This window comes from Ovis aries, chromosome 14 (assembly GCF_016772045.2).
Source record: "Ovis aries strain OAR_USU_Benz2616 breed Rambouillet chromosome 14, ARS-UI_Ramb_v3.0, whole genome shotgun sequence".
Lineage (NCBI taxonomy): Eukaryota > Metazoa > Chordata > Mammalia > Artiodactyla > Bovidae > Ovis > Ovis aries.
The window spans coordinates 62,587,410-62,611,851 of NC_056067.1; the positions used below are offsets into that span (position 1 = coordinate 62,587,410).

The 24,442-nt window shown below is 43.9% G+C and overlaps 1 protein-coding gene and 1 pseudogene across 1 annotated transcript; both read left to right on the plus strand.

Annotated features, from left to right (window-relative positions):
• The first annotated feature begins 779 nt into the window (after positions 1–779).
• LOC132657704 (vomeronasal type-1 receptor 4-like) lies at positions 780–5,974 on the plus strand. Its single transcript, XM_060398172.1, has 3 exons — positions 780–964; positions 1,570–1,634; positions 4,254–5,974. The coding sequence occupies exon 3, from the start codon at positions 4,407–4,409 to the stop codon at positions 5,310–5,312; it is 906 nt and encodes a 301-aa protein (XP_060254155.1). The 5' UTR covers positions 780–964; positions 1,570–1,634; positions 4,254–4,406; the 3' UTR covers positions 5,313–5,974.
• Positions 5,975–12,979: 7,005 nt separating this feature from the next.
• On the plus strand, positions 12,980–13,862 carry LOC132657659 (vomeronasal type-1 receptor 2-like; annotated as a pseudogene).
• The last annotated feature ends 10,580 nt before the right edge of the window (positions 13,863–24,442 follow it).

Sequence of the window (24,442 nt, forward strand, 5' to 3'; positions counted from 1 at the left end):
TCTGACTCTGGCGGTGGTGGTGCCCCATGTGTGCCTGTGTGGGGTCGGGAGTCATGGATTGTGTGGGGGCAGGTGTGTCCTTCTTCAATTCTGGGTCACGACGGCGTCAGGGAGGCACCTCCTCTGTGGGGTTGATCTTTGCGTGTCCCACAAAATGGCAAACAGTAGCTATGACCACATCACTCACCCCAGTAAATACTCAGCCCCATAGAAGGGAGATCCTGGACCATGTGTGTGGGAGGAGAGATGCAGGAGGATGAGGGGAACCGCATGTACTTAGGAGTCACTGTGATGTGACTTAGGAGCCGTGATGTAGGGAGAAATGAGGGGGGTTTCAGGGAGGATCCTATGAGGATTCACTGTGCATGAGACTCACGTTCGAGCTTCTGCCAATAGAGAAAGTTCAATGGGATTCATGGAGCAGCCCCATAACGAGGGCCAGGCTCAGGGCACCCCCAGGATGGGCCACCGCAGCCTGAAGGAGGCTGGACGGGGATACAGAGCAGGTAGAAGTCCTGTGTGCTCACGCGGGGGAGGACGCGCAGTCCAAGCACTGTCCAGTTCCACGCGCCAAGAGGTAGCTCTCTGCGCAGTGGTCGCGGCACGTGTCCAGGCCCGCACCCCAAAGCAATCGTGAAACCAACGCTACACGTGTCCAGGCGCGCGTTCAGGGAGCTAAGGCGAGAGGAAGGACAAGCATCCAGGTCCGGGCCGGGAGCTGTCGCGAGAACAGAGGTAAACGTCCAAGTCCTGTCTTGGCAGCTGTCGCGAGAGCAGAGGTGGTGCCTGGTCCCGGCCGCGGCGCACAGCAGCTCCCGCACGAGGAGCCGCCGCGAGAGGCCAAGAGCGCCGGGAGCCACGGTGCTCGTCGCGGCCTCTGTATCTGCCGGGAGAGTATTTCTTGTTTCCAAGAGCTCTCAATTTATCAGGAAGAGAGAGCGGAGAGGAGGAAACGAACAAAGAGGTATGACTCTCATCTTGAGGGGAAGAGAGTGAGTGGGTCAGTCGTGACTGGGGGCGCTCCTGAGGTGACTCTGAGCAGGTGGAGCCGGGAGGCTGAGCCTGAAGCACGAGACCGTTGACGTGGCGGGAAGAGGGGCGACTAGGAGCTGGGAGGTGAGGCCAGGACGGCTTTCCCGCTTTGAGGGGAAGGAATGCCGCGGCTCTGGTGGGAAAAGGAGCGAGGGCGGCCGTGGGGTTAGAAACGCCTGAGGTGCCCGAGGTCAGTTTCCTCCTCACGTTGCCGCAGGTGCTCCGTGACAAGGGGAATGTTCATCTTTCAAACACCAACTCATAGTTTCCTTGGCAGTTTCTCCTTCTTTTCTGGTCCTTATTTCTTTTGTTTTCACTGTTTTTTCCCTTATTTCCATGTATCTGCTAACCTTTGCCTTAGTATTGGGTGGGTGGTTTGGTTTTGTTTGGTTTGGGGGTGGGGGTTTTTTTTTTGGTATTTTATGTGATTTTTGTTTGTTTGTTTGTTTGTTTTTTAGTTCTTTGTGGTATAAAGTTATGTTGATTATTAGAACCTTTTTTTCTTAATCTCATTTGTTGTTAAACCATCCCTCTTAGAACAAAGCCTGTGCTGACTCCGGTGACCTTCGGTTTGCTGTTTCCACTCACACTTGCATCTCAAGGTATGTTATTTCCATTTGGATTTCTTCTTTGACTACAGTTTGTTCTGGAGTGGTTGTTCATCTCCACGTATCTGTGAATTTTCCAGCTTTTATGCTGTTATTGGCATCTTATTTCATATACTTACTGTGGGAAAAGAAACTTCATGTGATTTCAGTGTTAAATCTGTTAAGACTTGTTTGGGGGACTTCCCTGGCACTCCAGTGATTAGGACCTCACCTTCCAAAGCAAGGTGTAGGAGTTCCATCCCTGGTCAGGGGTCTAACATTTTACATGTCTCAGGGCCAAAATCAAGACATTTTAAAAAAAAAAAGCAGTATTATAACACATTCAATAAAGACTTAAAAAAAAAAAAAAGACCTGCTTGAGTCCTAACATGTGATGTGTTCTGTGGTCTTGAGAAGAATGTATATTTTTCTGCTCTTGGATAGGTTGATCTGGTTATGTCCATAAAGTTCAACTGTTCTAATATGTAGCTAACTCCAACATTTTCATGGTGATTTTTTGTCTGATGACAGTGGGAGTATTGCAGTCCCCACTATGATTATGTTTCCCGCTTTAGATATGATAATGTTTGCTTTATTGTTTAGATGCTCTGAGGTGAGTGAGAGCTTATATAGGAGGCTTATCTTGTGCACCAGCATGATGATGACTATTGCAGTCTTAATAGACTACAACAGAGTATAAATATAATATTCATATGCACTGGGAAAACAAAAAATTGTGTGACCCACCATATTGTGACATTGACTTTATTGCTATGGTTTGGAACCAAACACAGCTCCTCTGAATTACGTCTGTATTTCTGCTGTGACCCTCACAATTTCTTTCCTTTGGGCTTAATTCGTTCTTCTTTTATAGTTCCTTGAGGTGTAAAGCTATTTTGTTTGAGACTTTTCTTCCTCTTTCATATAGACATTTATCGCTATCAACTTAGCTCTTAATCTGCTTCCCATAAGTTTTGTTATCTTGTATTTCCATTGTCATTTTCTGAAGATGTTTTATTTTTGATTTTTCATTTCATCAATGTAGTTTAATCTTCACGCATTAATGAATTGTCCCATTGGCTTTAATAATTTGTAGTTTCATATCATTGTGGCTGAAAAAAGATGCTTGAAATGATTTCAGTCTTAAATATGTTAAGACGCATGGAGAATGGACCATGTGCCCTTGATATATTTTCTGTTGCTGATAGATGGTGTGTCTGTTAAGTTCATGTGGTCTCATGTATAGTTTGAGTTCAGTGATTCCTTATTGATTTTCTATATGATTAATCTATTGCTGAGACTATGAAATTAATGTCCATATTATTACTGTGTGGTTGTATATTTTTCCCCTTGATTTATGTAAATAAGTCCTTAATATATTGAGGTGCTCCTATGTTGGGCTTACAAATATTTACAGTTGTTCTACTTTATTAATGAATGGATACTTTCATTATTATATAATGACTTCCTTTGTCTGTTGTTACAGTTTTTGCCCTTTAGTCTATTTTTGTCTGAGATGGCTACAGTTACCCCTACTTCCTTTTGGTTTCTACCTGCATGGACTATCTTTTTCCATCCCTTCTCTGTAGGTCAGTGTGTGACTATGAAAACTTCAATTCTGCATAACATGGTCCTGTGGGACTCCAGTAGGCTGAGTACCCTTCACTGTTGGGGTGGGTGATTAGAGGGTCCACCCCTTCGGGGGCAGCCACAGAGGTTGGGACATGAGATGTGTGTGGACAAGTTCCTTCCAGGCACAAGCTGAAGGCTTGGTTTTATTTTTCAAATCAAACCAGAGGGAGAATGTGGAAGCAGTGGCCACTTGTTCTTTCAGTCTCCTGAGAGCGTCCCAGTCAAGCCACTCAATGCAGTGTTTAAATGCCAGATCTTCAGGCAGTAGCTGGTAGAGAGTACAGTCAAACTTCGGCAGGGTAATGGGTGTTAAAGCCTATTCACGCTGCACTGACTCTGGGGATGTGGCTGTGGTGGATGCTAGCAGGTCATTTCACAGCTACTTTTTTATTTTCTTAGCCCTTTGAGGCTCCACAGGGCCCATCCACATTGGCTACTAGAGCTAAGTGATTTGAGGGAGCTAATATGTGGTTCAGGTCCTTACTTCTCAGAGAACCAAGTAGTTGAGTGTTTCATTGTGATTGGAATGCACTGTGCTACAGGTGGGGTTCATGGTGAGCAGGTGTCCCAGACTTTCCCACCTGTTTTGACGTGGGTGTTTGCAAAGTCATCTAATGTGCACAAGCCATTCAGTGATTTCCTGGAGTTCTCTCAAAGGAATTGATCCATGTGTAAATATATTCACTGTGTCCATGGGAGGAGCAAGCCTTCTGTGTTGCCATCTTGGTGAAATCACTCAACACATTCTTGCAATAAGTGGGATGATCATGAATCCTAAAGTGGTAGAGTACATCCTTATCTCTGTCTTCTGTCGCTCATATACCTGATACATATCATTTAACACTTATGATGGGTCAGCAAATGTTGTTGAACAAGACAGACATGGTTCTTGAGTTCATGGACCTTACATGCAGGTGGAAAACAGGATATACAAGTAAATAGGAGTAAATAAAAAATTATAATGGTGAAACTTATAACTAATGTCGAGTGTATGTTCTCCAGGTAAAACTGATTATCTGGCATATGAGAGTGTCATTTTTCTCAAGAGAAGTAAAGAGTGAAAATCCCTTCCTAGTGTTGGTTATGTAAGAAGACTGCTGATGTCATCACCTGCACAGCTTCCTTTCTGCTCCAGGACACTCTGAAATCCTCTCCATGTCTTTTCGGAAAGATGTCCTAAGAACTGCAAGCCAGGCAGCTCTGAACACCACCTATCTCTTACAGATGGGAGTTGGGTCTCTGGTCAATGTCATCCTTTTCTTCCAAAACATCTTTCCAGTCTTGTTTGGACACAAGCAGAGACCCACAGACACGATTCTCACCCACATGGCCCTGGCCAATCTCTTGGTTCTTCTCTCCTCTGGGATTCCCCACACAATGACAGCTTTTGTTTCAAGTAAGCCCCTGTCCAGTCTTGGGTGTAAACTTGTATATTACATACACAGAGTGGCTCGCAGCGCCACCCTGTGCTCCACCTGTGTCCTGAGCACCTATCAGTCCTTCACTCTCATCCCTAGAAGTGAAGGGAGGTCATTGCTCAGAAGAGCCCGCAGGGTCACAGATTCTTCCTGCTGGATTTGCTGGTTATTCAGTGCCTTAGTGAATATCTACATACCTGTGAACATCACTGGTCCACAGGACACGCACAACTATTCTGATACTCAAGGCAGGTGGTTCTGCACGTCCTTGGGTCATAAATCAGGCTTTACCTTCTTGTGGTCTGTCTCAGATGCCGTATTTATTAGCCTCATGATCTGGTCCAGTGGCTCCATGGTGCTTCTTCTGCACAGACACCACCAGAAAATGAAGTATATTCATACCCGCACTGGATACCACAGATGCCCCCCAGAGACCAGAGCTACCCACACGATCCTGATGCTGGTGGTCACCTTTGTCATCTTTTATGTGCTGAATTCTGTTTTTGCTTTTTGTATTAGTGCTTTTCATGATTTTCGTCTGTGGTTGCTGCAGACCTCTAGTGTCTTAGTTTCATGTTTTCCCACTGTTTCTCCCTTCCTCTTGCTCCTTAGGGATCCGAGAGCACCTAGATTCTGCTCCTGAATTATTAAAATGTATTGTTAAAGTGCGAAGTGTATAGTAGACAGCTTTGATAATGAGAGTGACTCCGTTCTGTAACTATTTCCTCAGTAATAATGTTTCTCCAGTATAATTAGTATATAACATAATGTCAGTTCCAGTTGTGCAGCATGATAAATGGGTATTTATATGTATTGCAAGATGATCACCACAGTGTCTAATTGATAGGAAGCCTGCACACCCTAAACCTGTGCTCTGCAACAAGAGAAGCCACCACAATGAGACACCTGCGCACGGCAACTAGAGAGTAGCCTCCATCACAGCAACTACACAAAACCCAAGCATAGCAACAGAGACCCAGTGCCGCCAAAAATAAAATAAATAAATAAATAATTTTTAAAAGAAAGAAATTTATCATTAAAAAAATACAAACTCTTTTTGAGGAAATCATTTCCTTGATGGCTAGTTCAGCTCGCTAAAAGAAACCTTTCTTCAGGAGTTTTTGCAGATTATTTTTTCCATATGTTACAGCTAATACCTGATATACATTGACACATAATCTAATGTTTGTCTAGATAAATATTACTGTAGGGTGGATAGAAATTTTTATTTCCTGGATGAAGATAATAAATACAGAAAATGGAGATGTTCTTCTGTATTACCGTATACCTTTATTTCACTTGTGTTTTCCAGTATGTTGTAGTGTTAATACAGAAAATAAATGTTGTTTCATATGGGTTGCTTCTTCTTTCAGCCTGAATTTTCTTTATGTGATTGACCATCAATAAATTTGGTTGATTGAATGGATTAAGTAACATGAAGGAGGGAGTGAAAACTGTCTATATTTGTCACTTGAGTGTTTATTATTCATCATTGAAAATCAGAAACTTGGGTCTTAGTTTTCAGTTTTTCCTGTTTTTCCTCTTTTTTTTGGCCTTTTATTTGGATAGTCTAGTGTTTTGTTTTTTGCATTCCATTTGAAAAGTATATAGTGTTATGGTATGACTACTTTTTTATTGGTTTGATTTTTGTAGCCATTGTATGAGTTCCTAAAGTGTTATATTCTGCTTAGAATCACTGTTGACCATTTTACAGAATACATAGGAATTTCTTAGACTATACAGTTCCACACATTTGTAATGTTTTATGGTACTGCTTTTATAAATGCTTATTCTCTATACATAGAATTACCCACAGTTAATGCTATGATTTTTGCTGTGATAAGGTAGTTGTCTCTAATGCAACAAGTCTGGTAATACCAAGTGTTGAAAGGATATGAATCAAGAGGATTTCTTTTTTTCTCTTTTTTATTTTGTTTTTTAATTATAGTTGACATGCAATGTTATATTTGTTTCTGGTGTGCAGCATACTGATTCCACATTTATTTACGTTATGAGTTGATCGCCGCAACTCCCGTTACCACTCCTCCCTGTGCACAGTGCTGACTGTATTCCTTATGTTACAGCTCAGTGACTTATGTATGTCATAACTGGAGGTTTGTGCCTTGATCTGTCTCATCTGTTCATCTGTTTCATCCAACCTCCAACTTCCTCCTTCCTGATGTTATGCCCTAAGTCCGAGTCCCCAAAACTGAGAGAATGAGACATCCACAGCAATGCAAAGGCACAAAGGGGTTTTATTGCTAGCTCGAGCTAGGGCTCAGGTCTCATCCAGCACAGTGGAGTCTTGACGAGAGCCCTGAGCACTGAATTACATCTACTTTTATACAGACGGTTCTTTGTTCCTGTAACAGCATAGCTGATTGACTAAACCGTAGGCACGCGCGGGACTTTTAAACCTCACATCTCTATCCGGATTGGCTCCGGTCTGGCGGGGGGGGGGGGGGGGGGGGGGGGTAGGCTACGGGGATCTTTTCTGATTGGTCGAGCTACACTGCCTGCGGGAGTTCCCAGTGCCTCAGCTTTCCTAGAGACTAAACCTCAGGCCTCGCCTGCCCCTTAGAGCCTGTCCTGGCTCTAGTTTGGTCCTAACACTGGAAAACCACCAGAGTATCTGCCTCTATGAGTCTGATCTTGTTTATTTTGTTTTCTTTTGTAAATGCCCCATGTAAGTGAAGTCACGATATTTGTCTTTCTTTATCTGACTTATTTCACTTAGCATAATAGGTCTAGGTTCATCCATGTTGTTGCAGATGGCAAATTTTCATTCTTTTTCTGGCCAAGTCATATTCCTTTGTATACCACATCTTCCTTATACATTCATCTGTTGATAGATACTTAGATTGTTTCCATTTCTTAGCTATTGTAAATAATGCTTCAATGAACATTAAGGTGTTTGTCCATATCTTTTTGAATTAGTGTTTTTGTTTTTTGGAAAAATATCCAGGATTGGAATTGCTGGATTGTATGGCAGTTCCATATCTAATTTTTTGAGGAATCTCTGTTCTGCTTTTCACAGTGACCACACCGGTTTAAATTCCCACCAACGGTGCACACGAGTTGCCTTTTCCCCACATCCTCACCAACGCTTGTTATTTGTTGTCTATTTAATAATAGCTTTTCTGACAAATGTGAGGTGATATCTTATTGTGGTTTTGACTTGCATTTTCCTGATGACTAGTGATGTTGAACACTCATTATTACTGCTTTGTAATATTCCATTCATTACTTATTCTAGTGGTGATGGGTATTTGAATTTTTTCTGGCTTTTTACCATTGTGAGACATGCTGTGATGAGCTTGCTTACACATGTGTTCTGGTGAATATGTATAAGAGTTTCTCTTGGTTATACAGCTGATCTGCCATTGCCGGGAGCCAGCATCATGGCAAAGGTCATGAGGAAGGAAGCCTGACAAAACGCAAGGGCGTGATCAGGCTTCAGGGGGAACCCCTGAAATTTCCTGAGCATCCACCCCCAAAACCAGAGTCTGCCTGCCGTACTACATTATGCTTTTCATCCACTCTTCTAACATTAACAGGGGATCTATCCCCCCACCACCTTTTTCTGGGAAAAGTTAATAAGTCTCCTGGACATAATACGACTGTTTCAATCCAAAAACCCCTTTGATGGCTTTCTAGCCTACCTACAGGACTCTTACAGCTGCACATGTGATTGTTTACAGTCTCCCAACCGCCAGAGGCACAGGAAGCTTAAAACATCCTAGGAATGCAGGGGCTTCCGAGGGGTCAAGATCATTAGAATAAAACTGATGAAGCTTTCATTGTTGAGCCAATACTTGCTGCCAAATTTTCATATCTTTTATTTGTTGATATAGTTGGTATATAGAAAAAACAAGTTAGATCTTTGAGTTAAGTACCTTCTTTGTTATCACCCACTGCACCTTTGTTCTATAGAGATGTAACTTTAGTGCTTTAAGGAGATGCAGATTAAAGAAAAACACTTCAGGGGAAACGAGATTAGCATTCATTAAGGAAGAGAGCCAAAAAGTGTTAACAAGCCTCTTGGCCAGAAGATAATGTAAATCACCTGAGACCTTTTGTATACAAAAAGATATACAGAAAGGGTCAGGACTGCTGCCCCTGCATGGCTCTGTATCTTCCATTATGTAAAATTTAGGGTATATAAACACCTTTTGAATAATAAAGTTGGAGGGGTTTTTGCACAAGCCTGGCCTCAGCCGTGTTGATTCTTTCTCTTGCTCCCTCTCCCTCCCTCTCTTTTTCAGGCTGATCCCTTGGAACGCGGAGGCTCACCTGCCAGGGTCCAGCCCCGGTGGATCCAGGGTAATTCGAAGGGGAGACAGAGTAGGCGTCCTAGGAAAAAACTTATTTAATTACAGATATATAGAGAGATTAGAAACGGATAGTGTAGTAGGAAAATTAGTGGAGAAAAAGAGGCTGAATAACTTGGTTTACGTGGAATACCAATCACCACCTACGTAGGCCATAGGCGTCTTTCCGTTCTCCCGAAGGAGAGGAGACACTGAGGCCTCCCCGGTCAGATCTTAGAAGCCCAGGCAGAATTAGCAGGCTTGGTGAGTACCCATGTACCAGATGGGAATTCAGCCAGAAGGGGAGAGAACGACACGGGAAAATCAGTCTTTCAAGAAACTGATCCCATTTCTTTATTTTCCAGGTTTGCTTATATACTTTTTGTTACACACAGGGATGAATACAGAGTCATGCAGGGGTCAACAGACCTGACCCTTGTCAAAATCAGGTGCTTCATATAAAATTATACAAAGGTCTTAGGGGTATTACATCATCTTCTGGCCGTGAGGCCTGCTGACATTTTATGGCCCTTTCTGATAACGGTCAGTCAACCAGAAAACTTATTTTTTCCAGGGGTGATGTTTTCTTAAACCAAGTACCACCCTCCAAATAAAGTTGCATTCCTATAGGGTGAGGGTGTAGTGGGTTACAATCAAGAAATGAATTTACTTAGTCTAAGGTTTAACATGATTAATCTTAAAGGTTAATACTTATTTCTCCTATATGCTAGTTATATTCATTATAAGGGCAAGGAATACAGAGATTTAGCAGCAGATGTTGGCTCAACAAATGAAAACCCTTCACCAGTATTCCCCTTAAGATCTATTTAGTCTTGAGATAGTGATAAAGTTGCATTTTTACATAGCAAGGACACAGTGATTTATAACAAAGTACAGTGATCTATAACAAAAGAGAAAATTCATTAACTCAAAAAGTCTAGTATTGCTAACATCAAAAATTACTATATTTCCTTTTCTATATTCCAAATACATTGATTAATATATTCCCAGGTGCCTAAGGATATGGAGGCCTGGCAGCGATCATTGACTCAACAATGAGAAAAGCCCTATGCTAATTAAGACTTTCAAAATACTCTAGACTCTCTGTGCTGTTTATGGTTGAGAGGTAGTAAACAATCATGTGTTTGGCAGGAGTATGGATAATCCTATCACACAAGCTAGTTTGCCAGCAGAGAGGTTTGACCTGAGACACCCTTGTCACACCTAGGGCAGGGAATTAGCAGTAATTATTGGCACAATAAATGAAAAACCCTTCACCAATATAATTCCTAATCAATCCACTATACTATACTAATAATTTTCTAACTTTTCAAGAGTCTGCATATAAAAAGTTTAAAGCATCTCATACCTCTCACGGTTGGGAGGCTGTAAACAATCACATGTGGCCGGACGAACCCGCTCAGGCAGGGTAGAGAACCTTCAGAGGAGTTTGTAAGTTGAAACACTCTTGTCACCCCCAGGAATTTTTATTAACTGGAGCTGCAAGTTAACTCCTTCTCCAAGAGAAATGGTTATAGGGGAGAGCCCCGCGTAAAGTCAGAGGTGTAGGTGAGAGCATAAAACAGACTCTGGTTTGGGGGGTAGGTGCTCGGGAACAGGGGCTTTCCTGAGGCTCCATCCTGCCTTTGCGTATGCCAAGCCTCCTTCCTCATGACCTTTGCCAAGGGCGGAGTTCCTCACGCTGGCTCCCGGCACTCACCGAGTCTACTTACTTCCCCGGGCTTCTGAGACCCACGTGAGAGGGAGCCCAAGGCGAGGCACCCTCCAATATTCAAGCGGGCGCCTGTGGCCCAATGTAGACGGTGCAAGTTCCTTGTCTGGAACTTTATTGGTTTTCCATGTAAACCAAGTTAATCAGCCTCTTTTCTCCACTCATTTCCCTACTACACTATTTTTTCCTAATCTAATCTTATATTTCTAATTAAATAAATATCCTTGCCGACTCCGTCCACCCTTCGAATTACCCTGGATCCACCAGGGCTGGACCCCGGCATGCCATGAAGAGTATAAATGTTCATGTGACAAAACAATGTCACGTTATTTTTCAAAGTTGAAGAAGGTTTCGCAGGCAGCATGAGGTGCTGCATTTCCCCTGCTGACTTATCCAGCCCCTCATCCTGGGCCAGGTGTTCTGCCACAGCCAGGTGGGCTCAGCTGAGAGGTAGAAGATCTGAGTCTGACCAGCAGCACCCAGTGGAAACAGACGTTGGTCCATAGAGGTTGATTATGATTATAAATTTACATGTAGCCACATGAAAGTAAGTGTCAATTATTTTACGGTGTCAATTATTTTAATATCATAACTATTACCATTTCAAGTTGTAATCAGTTCTGAATAGTTCTTGACAAGATGGTTTAAAATCTCTGTCTTAATACTTTCTTGAAATTGAATGTGTGTGTTACACCTACAGCCCCTCTTAGTTCAGATGAGCCCATTTAAGGAGCTCAGTAGCCACACGGGACTGGAGCTTCCACACTGGACAGCCCAGATCTGGAAACTTTCACCAGCTCTGCTAGAAGTCTGGTGGTGAACCACATCCTTCATGTAACCAGCATTTCATATCTCAAGCCAGGACCATGAGTATTATTTCTGCTTGCATCTTCATTACCTAGTACTAGGGATGGCACACAGTAGGGTCACAGTAACTCTAAGTGTTTAAATATGTGGGGGCAGGTTCCAAGGATGAATAATCATTCAACACATTAAATCATTATCATGCATATTTTCTGCAGACAGGAACTACAGTTGAACACTTTAAAGAGGCAGTGGCCGTCTTATCTGCCTGCCTTCTCTCCTCAAACCCATGTACCTGAACTGTGGACAAGTCCGCTGGTCATAGTGCATCAACTCACTGCAGAAGGAGCCCAGTGGGGACGATTAACTGTACCACTTCTGCTCTGTGGGCTTCAGAAGGATGGACTCAGGACTGTTTCCCAGCTGAGGGAACTGGTCCCCAAGAACCAATTATAAATTGATAGTTGCTATGATCAATTTAAAGTATTCTAATGTCCCCTCTCTATTTTTTCTAATCAGTAATAGTTTTTAACCCACAAAACTGGAGATCCCAATGCAATTGTTCTTCCTAGAGTTTCTACCCTCAGACTCTACACACTGAGCCCCCATCAACCCAAGGACAGAGTGCATGTTTTCCTGCCCCACGTCTTGTTCCCAGGGTGTTTCTTTCCATCGTGAGTCTCTGCTCCCATAAGCTTTGATCCCCTCTATTCACTGTCCGAGTCTTCAGTCTTTGAGGCAGTGATGCCCCCGGTTTTCTCACCTCTTTTACAGATCCAAGAATTTTTCCTCTGTTCAGTGTTTTTTCTTGTTGTTAGAACAGAGTGGTGACTTTCAAGCTCCATGCATGAAAAACCAGCAACCAGAAGTCCATGACTGATTTCTTAAGTTATATTGGGTAGAGTAATTCTGATGATACATGAGTTCTCCAATGTTGACAGCTAATTCAGTTGCAGCCATATTAAAATTAGTTGGACAGTCTTATAACCTGAGTGATATTTTTGCATTTTATTTTCTTAAATTAATACATTTTTACAATAGGCGGGATAATCATGAGTTCTGTAGGTGGTAGACTATATCCTTGACTCTATCTCCCGTCGCATATTCCTATACTCAGTACGTATTATTTAACGTCTGTCAGAGATCAACCATGTTGCTGAACAAGACAGACATGATTCCCAAGTCATGGGAGACCAATATAAATACAAAACAGTAATGGTGAATAACACAGCTGTTACGTGCTTGTTCTTCGAGTTGAGCCCCTCCTTGTAGAGTATAAAAGTATCTGCTTTCTTGGGAGAAAGAAGAGTAAGAATTCTATTTTATTTTGAGAATTCTTTTCCAGTGTAGGTTCTGTAAGAAGACTGCTGATGTTTTCATTAGCACAGCCTCTTTTCTGCTCCAGGACACTCTGGCGTCCTCTCCATGTCTTTTCACAAAGATGCCCTGACAATCCCAGGGGACATGGTTCTGAAAACACTCTTGCAGTTACAGACGGTGGTTGGGGCCCTGGTCAATGTCATCCTTTTCCTCTACAGCGTCTCTCCAGGCTTGCTTGGCCACAAGAAGGTATCCACATACGTGATTCTCACCCACATGGCCGTGGCCAGTCTCCTGGTTCTTCTCGCGCTTGGCGTCCTCCACACAATGGCAGCTTTTTGTCAGAGAACCCCTATCTAGTCTTGGATGTAAACTCTGTATTACTTGTGGAGAGCGGCTCTCAGCACCGCCCTGTGCTCCACCTGCGTCCTGAGCACCTGTCAGTCCTTCACGCTCACCCCCAGGAGAGCGGAGCGGGTGGTGCTCAGAGGAAGGGCCCCCAGGGTCGCTGGTCCTTCCTGCTGCACCTGCTGGATGCTCAGTCTCTTAATGTACGTCATTGTTCCTCTGAAAACCGCTGCTCCACAGAACACACACAACTATACTGATAACCAAGGAATGTGGTTTTGCTCATCCTCAGCTCCTGCTGACGGCTCTGTCTACTTGTGGTTCATCTCTGATGCTGTGTGTTCTTGGCCTCATGGTCCAGTCCAGTGGCTCCGTGGTGCTTCTGCACAGGCACCGCCAGAGCGTGCAGTATATTCACACCCCTCACTGGACACCACAGATGCCCCCCGGAGACCAGATCTGCCCACACCATCCTGATGCTGGTGGTCACCTTTGTCATCGTTTACATACTGGATTCCATTTTTTCTTTTTACATCGCTTCCTTCTCAAATATTCATCTGTGGTTGATACCGCTCATATTTTGGTTTCATGTTTCCCTACTTCAAGCCCCTTTCTGCCTATCCTTAGGGATCCTAGATTTCCTAGACTCTGGTCTCATGTTGTTAGAAGTCACGGCTGAAGTGCAAATGTGTAGAAGATAGCTTCATCAATAGCTGAGATCACTCTATTCTGTGACTCTTTACTCAGTGCCATTTTTATTGATATAATTAACATAAAATGTTATAGTAGTTTTAGTTGTACAATATAATGATTCTATACCTGTATATGTTGTGAAATATCACCTCAAATTTGTAAGAACAAATTGCTGTATCCATACACAGTCACAAATATTATTTTTCCTGTAATGAGGACTTTTAAGGTTTACTCTCTTAGCAAATTTAAAACCATGCAATACAGTATTATTATCTCTAGTCACTATATTGTATATTATATCCCTGTGACTTATTTTACAACTGAACATTTGTACTTTTTGATGTTTACAGTAAGTACCAAATTTTTACATAAAATCCAACGAACATGGAAGATCAGTTTAATAAGGTGCTGCACTGGTATATTTGATAGTCCACCCATCAAATTATATCAGCTTGAAAAGGATACTTCAGATTTTTGAGGAAACCAATTTCTCCTTCAATCCATCCAACTGTCTGGAATAAATCTCCTTTATAAAGAAATATTTAAAGTATTTCCACAAATTTTATCTCAGTGTTACTGTGAATAATACCTGAAATACACTGGCACATAATCCAGTGTTGGTCCAGATAAATATTATTCCAGGATGGGCAGAGACTTTATTTCAGTGAAGAAGATTGTTTAAAAACTGGGAAAAGGAGAAGGTGTTGTTCTGTATTACCTTGAATCTTTGTTTAACTCATGTTTCTCCAGTCAGCTAAAGTCTTACACAGAAAATCAGTGTTCCACAATGGATTGCTTCACCTTGAAAGCTGCATGTTCTTTACATGGTTGAGTCTCAGTAACCTGGTTGATTGGATGGATGAAGTCATGTGAAAGGAGTAAAAACTGCCGTCTTTTATATTTGTCACTTAAATGTGCAGTTTTCATCTAGTCTCGGTTGTCTATCTGTTCTCTCAGGTTTTCACTCTGTTTTTCCTTCCCCCCTTGTTTTGTGACAGACTGTTGTTTTTAATATACCATTAAAATTGTTTAAATGTTTTATGTTTTTAATAACTCAGCATTTTCTTTTTTAATTTAAATATATTTATGTTAATTGGAGGCTAATTACAATAGTGTACTGGCTTTGCCATATATCAACATGAATCCGCCACGGGTGTACATGTGTTCCCCATCCTGAACCCCCCTCCCACCTCCCTCCTACCATCCCTCTGGGTCATCCCAGTGCACCAGCCCTGAGCTTTAAAATTAGAGGATAACTACTTAACAATATTATGATTTTTTTTGCCATACATCCACATGAATCGGCCATAGGTATACATATGTCCCCTCCTCCTGAGGCCCCCCCAAACCTGCCTCCCATCCCACCCCTCTAGGTTGTCACAGAGCACCAGCTTGGGGTTCCCTGCGTCTTACATCAAACTCCCCCTGGCTGTTTTACATACGGTAATGTATATGTTTCACTGCTCCTCTCTCAAATCGTCCCACCGTCTCCTTCCTCCACTGTGTCCATAAGCCTCTTCTCTGTGTCTGTGTCTCCACTGCTGCCCTGCAAGTAGGTTCATCAGTACCATCTTTCTAGATTCCTCGGTGATGGTGGTTTTCTCGCTAAGTTGTGTCCAACTCTTTTGACCCCGACAGAGGAGCCTGACAGGCTACAGTCCATGGGACTCTTGAGGCAAGAATACTGGAGTGGGTTGCCATTTCCTTCTCCAATATTCCATATATATACATTAATATATGATATCTGTCTTTCTCTTTCTGACTTACTTCACTCTGTAAGCTTCATCCACCTCATTAGAACTGACTCAAATGCATTCCTCTTTATAGCTGAGTAATATTCCACTGTGAATAGGTACCATAACTACCTTATCCATTCATCTGTTGATGGACACCTAGGTTGCTTCCGTGTCCTAGAACTGGTCTTTAGTTACTTTACGACGTCGTGTTGGTCTCTGCTGCACAGAAGTGAATCAGCTGTACATATATCTCCTCTTTTTTAGATTTTCTTCCCATTTAGGTCACCACAGAGCACTGACAGAGTTTCCTGAACTATACAGTAGGTTTTCAGTAGTTATCTACTTTACACATAACAGCGGATATACGTCAACCCCAGTCTCCCAGTTCATCCCACCCCCCTTTCCCCTCTTTGGTGTCCATATACTTGTTCTCTATATCTGTGTCTCTAATTTTAGAGGTGTATTTAAAATAAATAACTAATAGGACCTACTGTATAGCACAGGGAACTCTGCTCAATATTCTGTAAAAACCTAAATGGGAAAAGAATTTGAAAAAGAATAGAAAAAATAATAAAAATGAGTTCATATTGAGTTAGTGAATGAGAGGAAACTAAACCATATTCAGGGCTTCACCAGTGGCTCAGCGGTCAAGAATTCGCCTGTAAGGCAAAAGCCTCAGGTTCGGTCCCTGGGTCGGGAAGATCCCCTGGGAGAGGAAATGGCAGCCCACTCCAGTGTTCTTGCCTGGAGAATCCCATGGACAGAGGAGCCTGGCGGGCCACAGTCTGTGGGGCCACCAAGAGTCGGACACAACTGTCGTGGCTGTGCGCACATGCATGCAGGCCTCATCATTCTGAAGCCTCCTTTTCACTTAGCAGTCTATCAGGGATATCTTTCCACTTTAATACAGAAATCTTTCTCACCTTTCTAAGGCAAAAAATGTATTTTGATAGTGTTAAGGTGTAAGTACCTTCTGTTGCTTGTGGTAGCCATTGTATATGGGTTCCCAAAGTACAGTCTGACCCGACTGCTTTCAACCCTTTCAAAGAACGTGTAAAAACTTTTAAATATTATAATTCTGCAGAAATGCTTTTTGCTATTTTTTAATGTTTTCATCGAAGAATGCAGATTCTTTCTAATGGAAGTTTTGAGACACCAGGGTGCACTACTGGCTTTGCACACTGCCGAGACTGTGTCATTGCTCTGGGGCCTCAGCACAAACAGCTCATAATTCGGTTTCATGAACATACTCACACATGCAGATAGACCTAGCTACACCCAACACATACACATTTTTTTATCCAAGTATAGTTGATTTACAGTCTCGTGTTAGCTACTATGTTTAGAGTGGATAACCAGTGGGAACCTATTGGATGGCACATGGAACTCTGCTCAATGTCACGTGGCAGCCTGTATGGGAAGGGAGTTTGGGGGAGAATGGACACATGTATATGTATGGCTTAATCCCTTCACTGTTCACCTGAAACTATCAGATTTACCCCAATACAAAATGTTTTGGTGTTGAGAAAAATAAAAAGATGCAATATTGCGTTAGCTTCAGCTGTACAAAAAAATAATTCAGTTATATTTAGAATGGAAAAGTCAGGATTTAAACATAGATACATATAATATTAATGAGTAAATGTAGAAAGAATGGTGTAGGTAGAACGTGCTTGGAAACCACCATAGGAAAAACATACAGTTGTTTCCTAGCTTTTAAAAATTCTCTGGTGTTTTCTTGTAACTGGATTCAACAGATCACTCTACTTCGGCCCCTAAGCTAGTTTTGGTGGAGTTCATTTCAGTCCTGAGTCATGCCATCCAAAGGCTGAGCCAGTTTCTGCACTTTCCCATCTCTAGAGAACATGCCGTGTTGGTCCAGCTAAGGACAGGTGCTGGTTCTGCAGCATCCCCATGTGGCCGTGACAGATGGGTCTGTCTTGGTTCCACACACCATTTTACTGGAACCAGAAGCACTGAAGTTCCTCTTCCTTTTTGCACTAGCACTCCTTCAGAGCACACAGCAGAAGTGGTGTGAGAGAGAGAGGGTGTGCGTGTTGGGAAGCACAGTGGAGAGACTGACTGAGCCCACGAGTAAGATGGTGAGGGGGTGTGTGAGAGAGAGGGAGTGTGCGTTTCTCTCTGAAGAAGAGAAAATAGGAGACAGAGGAGAAACGGTTCTGAGAAGCTTGTGTGGGTACATGCATAATCGTGTCCGACTGTTTGCGACCCCACGGACTGTAGCCCACCAGGCTCCTCTGCCTATGGGATTCTCCAGGCAAGAATACTGGAGCAGGTTGCCATTTTCTCCTTCAGGGGATCTTCCCGACCCGGGGATTAAACCTGCATCTCTGGCATCTTCTGCATGGACGGGTGTATTCTTTACCAGTAGCACCACCTGGGAAACCCTTTAAGAAGCTTAATTCCTTTATTTCATAATCTCTTGTGACCCGGGAAGAGCAGCTGCAAGTGTGTGGATCCCAGCCCTTTCCATCGTCTCCAGCCTCCTCCTGCCTCACCAGCAACACCAGCCCTGATTCTCCGTCCTGGAGCTCTGGCACCATCTGCTGGGCCAGATGCCCTACACCGCAAGGGAAGACACCTTCCGCTTCTCCCAGTCCCTGGGCTAGCCACGTGGAGCTGCCTACATCTAAGTTCACGCAGAGTAAGATTAAAATTCTGCTCCTCATTTGCCCTAGACTCATTCCAGGTGCTCCGTAGTGACATATTTCTGTACAACACAACATTTTCATCACCTCACAAAGTTCTCCTCCACCCAATACCAGATACAGTTAATTGTCTGTAACAGAAAAGAGGGTGCCCAACTATGCATCCATCCTACTCTCTCTCACACACACACATGCACACACATACACATGTGAACACAAGAGACCCGGAACTCTTCTGCATCAGCAGCAGGACGGGAATCCCCTTGTTTGGAATCATCTTTCCCGCTACAGCCCCTGAAGACAAAGATGCTCAGGGCAGAGCCACACAGACATGTGCACACCCCTCCTCTCCACGTCAGTCTGCTCCAGAGCTGCCAGCTTCGTACTGTGAATACCCAGGTCCCCAGAAGATGTTTGCTATTCAAACAGTGAGATTAAGAGAGAGAATGGAGTAGGTACAGCTCGGATGTAGGAGTCAGAGCAGGGACCCAACCACGTACCATACGGTGCTTTTTTAACATTTTGTCTTACACATGCTCTCAAATAATTGTCATTTTTCTCTATAATGTTTGGAGTTAATGATGGTTGATTCAACTTACCTTTTCTGCTGGAGTAAGAAGATTTGAAGCTGCCGATTGGAACATTCTAGAAGGCAGCACATAAGTGATTCAGCCACAGTCGTATCATGAGCTTCTCCTCTCATTCCCCTTTGAGTGTATGGTGGTAACTGCTGCAGGGTTCCCCCCACCCATAAATGCCTCAGAGTTGTATCTCTTAACACTAACACCAAACTGTCCCTAGCCAAGATATAATTATCACTTAAATTCTCCAGTGGAGGGACGTCCCTGGTGGTCCTGTGGATAAGACTCTGAGATTGCAATGCAGAGGGTGTGGGTTCGATCCCTGGTCACGGGACTAAGATCCCACATGCCACATGGCACAGCCAAAAAGTAAAAATTCTCCAGTGGAAAGAACTGCTGGATCTGCTCAAGGTAGATGATGCTTAAAAGTAGGCAAGGAGCTTGAGGTATGGGTGGGTGAGTGGGTGATTACCCTGTTGTCTACAGTCTGTATGCTTGGAAACATCCGTTAAGGGAGGGGATATGTGTATCCTTGTGGCTGACTCATTTTGCTGTTCAATAGAAACTAACACAACATTGTAAGGCAACTATACTCCAGTAAAAATTAAGTTAAAGTAAATAATTGTATTTAAAGGAGAAATTTTTAACAGTACTCTTGGAAATTCTAATCATATTCAAACAAGAAAAAAAAAATAACATGGCCGAAACAAAGAATTAGCCCTAGCATGAGAACAAAAGCATGGAAACACACTCAATATGAAACGAAAGACAGCTGGAAGAACAGTTTCTCAGTGAAAAGCCTGAGGAGTGTGGGATTGTCCCAGGGGCTGGAGGCACCATGAACTCTCAGATAGGGTGGGTTGTGGGCACTGGAATTCTCACAAAGTACAACAAACTAGTTCTTGGGAGCAAACTTTTACACAGAGACTCAGATAGTAAATATTTTTAGGTTCATAGGCCATATGGTCTCTGTCACAACTGCTTAATGCTACATTTGTAGGTGGCAGCCACCTTAGACAATACGTAGACAGTGGTGGCTGCTTTCCAATGGGTGCATGCTTAGTCCCTTCTTCAGTCGTGTCCGACTCTTGGTGACCCTATAGACTCTAGCCCACCAAGCTCCTCTGTGCATGGGATTCTCCAGGCAAGAATACTAGAGTAGGCTACCATGCCCTCCTCCAGAGGATCTTCCCAACCCAGGGATGGAACCTCTGCCTCTCATGTCTCCTGCATTGGCAGGTGGGTTCCTTACCACTAGTGCCACCTGTGAAGCCCCTCAGCATTCCAATAAAACACAACAAAACTTTCCAATAAAATTCACCGTTTACCTGTGCCATCATGTTGACATTATGGATACAAAGGATTTTGAGGTTGAAAAGATGGCCTAAAATGGGGGATTTTACAGATGAAAAAGACCTAGGGATATAATTAGAAAGAAGCATGGAATTTAAGGTCCTTGAAAACAGACTCCTGATCCATTGGTGACACGGTATTTTGGAGACATGATAAAGCACTGAGGAACCAGCCCAAATGGAAATAATGAAATCCCTGATGCACCTTCAATGGTCCCTTTAACACCTGATTTAACTTTGACTCTGAACTAAAATTTTCCACGGGAAATACAGAAAACTTTGTTCTGACAGCTATTTGGATATCATTTGTTGTTGTTATTCAGTTGCTCGGTCGTGTCTGACTCTTTGCAACCGCATGGGCTATAGCAGCCCAGGCTCCTCTGTCCTCCACTGTCTGCTGGAGTTACCTCAAACTCATGTCTGTTGAGTTGGTGATGCCATCCAACCATCTCATCCCATGTCATCCCCTTCTCCTCCTGCCCTCAATCTTTCCTAGCATCAGGGTCTTTTCAAATGAGTCAGCTCTTCCCCTCAGGTGGCCAAAGTATCGGAGTTTCAGCTTCAGCATCAGTCCTTCCCATGGATATTCAGGGTGAATTTCCTTCAGCATTAACAATATTTGTTTCCTATTAGATTAAAAATAGCACCTTCAAGATACAATTATCTCTTGTGTGTGTGTTAAATCTCTGTATGACTGGAGGATAAAGAAACCTGAAGTGAAGTGAAGTCGCTCAGTCATGTCCGACTCTTTGTGACACCATGGACTGTAGCCTACCAGGCTTCTCAGTCTATGGGATTTTCCAGGCAAGAGTACTGGAGTGCGGTGCCATTTCCAGAATTAAATCACAACCTGATTGGATTAGCAAAGAATGGGCGTGAGATGGGAGAAGCAATCTCTTATAAAAGCCCCTGGAGGTGGCTCTCACTGCAGAACTGAGCTGTGAGAGGGGGCAAGCAGCTGGACCTGGCTGAGTAGAGGTAAGTCTGTCTTAGGAGCGTTCATTCTTACATTTCTGTTCTACAGAAGGCAGGGATTTGGAAATGTATTAGAACTGGAGTGTTACCTGAGGCACGGTGTGTGCACTTGGAGAAACAAGGAGCTCCAGGAGAACAGGCAGAACTCAAATGTTCAGTATCCAGGCTGGAGAAGTAATAAAGTCTTCATTGTTCAGTCATTCGGTTGTGTCCAACTCTTTGCAACCCCATGCCAGCCCTCCCTGTCCTTCACTGTCTCGCGGAGTTTCCTCAAACTCATGTCCATTGAGTCGGTGATGCCATCCAACCATCTCATCCTCTGTCATCCTCTTCTCCCGCCTTCAATCTTTCCAGCATCACGGTCTTTCCCCATGAGCTGGCTCTTGGCATCAGGTGGCCAAAGTACTGGAGCTTCAGCATCAGTCCTTCCAATGAATATTCAGGGTTGATTTCCTTTAGGGTTGACTGGTTTGATCTTCATTATCCTGAGTCTAATCAGAGCTTGGTCGACTCTGTGAGGTGAAGTTTCAACCACAGACTGGTTCCACCTCTCAAGTTCCTCTGTGAGTTTTTGCCACATGCAGTTTGGCCAGGTGGAGAGTCCAGGGTGACCCACATGTGTGAGTCTAAGTTCATTTTCCAGTACGCACATTAACAAAGGAGGAGCAGATAAATCTAGCCAGTGTTAAAAGGCAAAGTGTAATCATTGCAACATCATTTTTTAATCTTTTTGGGTTTTTTATGTTAAAAGACAAATTGCTCTTTATTGCATTGACATTAGCATCCCTATTAGTCTTATTTTTTTATTGAAGAATAGCTGATTTTCAATATGTTACTTTGAGGTGCAGCACAGTGATTCAGTATTTTTGCAAAGTATTGTCTATTATAAGTTATCACAGGGTAATGGGTGTACATCCCTGGTGCTATCCAGTATGGTCCTTGTTTATCACTTTTACGTATAGTAATTTCTGTCTGTTACTCTGTAGCACTGCCCTCCACCCAGCCTCCCCTCTGGTTACCACACATTTGTTCTCCGTATCTGTGAGCATGTTTCTGTTTTTCATATGTGTTCATTTGTATTGTTTTTCACTGTCCACATAAAAGTGATATCATGCAGTGTTTGTCTCTCTCTGATTGACTTCACTGTGCATAATATCCTCCACGCAGCTAAAAAAAAATTCAAATTGCAGAGATTTATATTCTCTACCAGGCTTCCTTGGTGGCTCAGAAGCAAAGGACCCACCTGCCAACGCAGGAGACTCGGGTTGGATCACCCTGTTAGGAAGATCCCCTGGAAAAGGAAATGGCAACCCACTCCAATATTGTTAACCTGGAGAATCCCATGGACAGAGAAGCCTGGTGGGCTGCAATTCATGGGGTCGCAAAAGAATCAGACATGACTGAAGTCATATTCTCTATAAGACAAAAATTCTGGAGAAAAAAGTGCCCCAGGGACTAGTATCCATTCAGCTCATGGAAATTGCCGTCTCATGCACGTTTCCCCAGAGAGGACCCATGGCTGAACACTTCTTTAAAGCGAGTAAATGTGCGGTCTGCCTGATGTACCTGGACAACTCCAGGTACTTGAAATGTGGCTTTGGCTGGTGCTTCCGCTGCCTGGATTCGCTGCAGAAGGCGCCCGGCGTGGAGGGCTTGCTGTGCCGCAACTGTTTGGTGGTCTCCCAGAAGACTGACCTCAGGAGCGCGCTGCAGCTCAGAGCACTAGTGTGCAACGTCAAGGCCTCGAGCCCCAGCTGAGAGCCGTCCCCCAGATGAGCCCAAGGATCCGCAAGTTCTGAGGTGAGGCGTCTGTGCACCACACTCCAACCAACAATCACCCCGGGCAAAGCACCTTTTCAACAGCGCTCAGCTAGCTAAGGCCTCGCTGAGGGCCTCACTAAATTCTGCCACCTGAAATGTTTATTCTTTCCAACCAGCAAGTGTTCTCCTCCATTAGGTGTAGATAAGAGCTATCTGTAGATTTTTATTTTTTAAGCAATGATAACATTTAGGCTATGCCTTAGTCCTGTGTGGCCTTCCCAGGTGGCACTAGTCATAAAGAATCCGCCTCCCAATGAAGGAGATGCCCAGGAGGCAGCTTCCATCCCAGGGTGGGGAAGATCCCCTGGAGGGATGGAATGGCGACCCCCTCCAGCATTCTTGCCTGGAGAATCCCGTGGACAGAGGATCCTCGTGGGCTACAGTCCACAGGATCATCAAGAGTCCAACATGATTGAGCGACGGAGCACCTCCCACAGGATGTGGCAAAGCCCCAGGTGACTCTATGCACAGCATGAGTGGACAGGGCATACCGAGAGCACAAACACCCAGCCGAAGGGAAAGGAGCGTGTGCTGTGTGACCAGAGGTCTCATTCCTGTCTCCTGCACTCCCGCCCTGGCTGGGACCTAAGGTGCCTGATTCCGGCTCAGGACTGCTAGAGAAGGGGAATGACCACGGCTCAGCTGCGTCTCCTGGGTTAGCTCCGAATGCCAGGGCTGACCTCCCCAGCTATGCAGAGAGTGCCCAGGCTCCTTTCACCCGCTCTGCCCACTCCCTCCTCCTGTGAGGGGTCCTATCATCCGTGGGCTGTGATGACTGTGCTCTGGTGCCCCTTCAAACCCGCGTGTCATCAGGAAAGCAGCCAGCTGCTCAGCTCCTTGAGTGTGCTTCCACCTGCTCCGTGCACACCCGTCTTTATGATGGGGACCTGGAAAACTTTCGCATGTTCTCTCCAACAATCAGAAAGTCTCAGCATCTCCCAAAGAGCCATGTGAGGAGGGAGCCAAGCGGAGTTGTAGGCCTTTGCGGCAGAGGGTTTATTTCTGAGTCTTCTGTGGCCCCATCCTGTGGCCCCATCAAAAGCAGAGACATTACTTTGCCAACAAAGGTCCATCTAGTCAAGGCTATGGTTTTTCCAGTGGTCATGAATAGATGTGAGAGTTGGACTATAAAGAAAGCTGAGCACAGAAGAATTGATGCTTTTGAACTGTGGTGTTGGAGAAGACTCCTAAGAGTCCCTTGGACTGCAAGGAGATCTAACCAGTCCATCCTAAAGGAGATCAGTCCTGGGTGTTCATTGGAAGGACTGATGCTGAAGCTGAAACTGCAGTCCTTCGGCCACCTGATACGCAGAGAGCTGACCCATTTGAAAAGACCCTGATGCTGGGAAAGATTGAGGGCAGGAGGAGAAGGGGACGGCAGAGGATGAGGTGGTTGAATGGCATCACTGACTCAATGGACATGGGTTTGGGT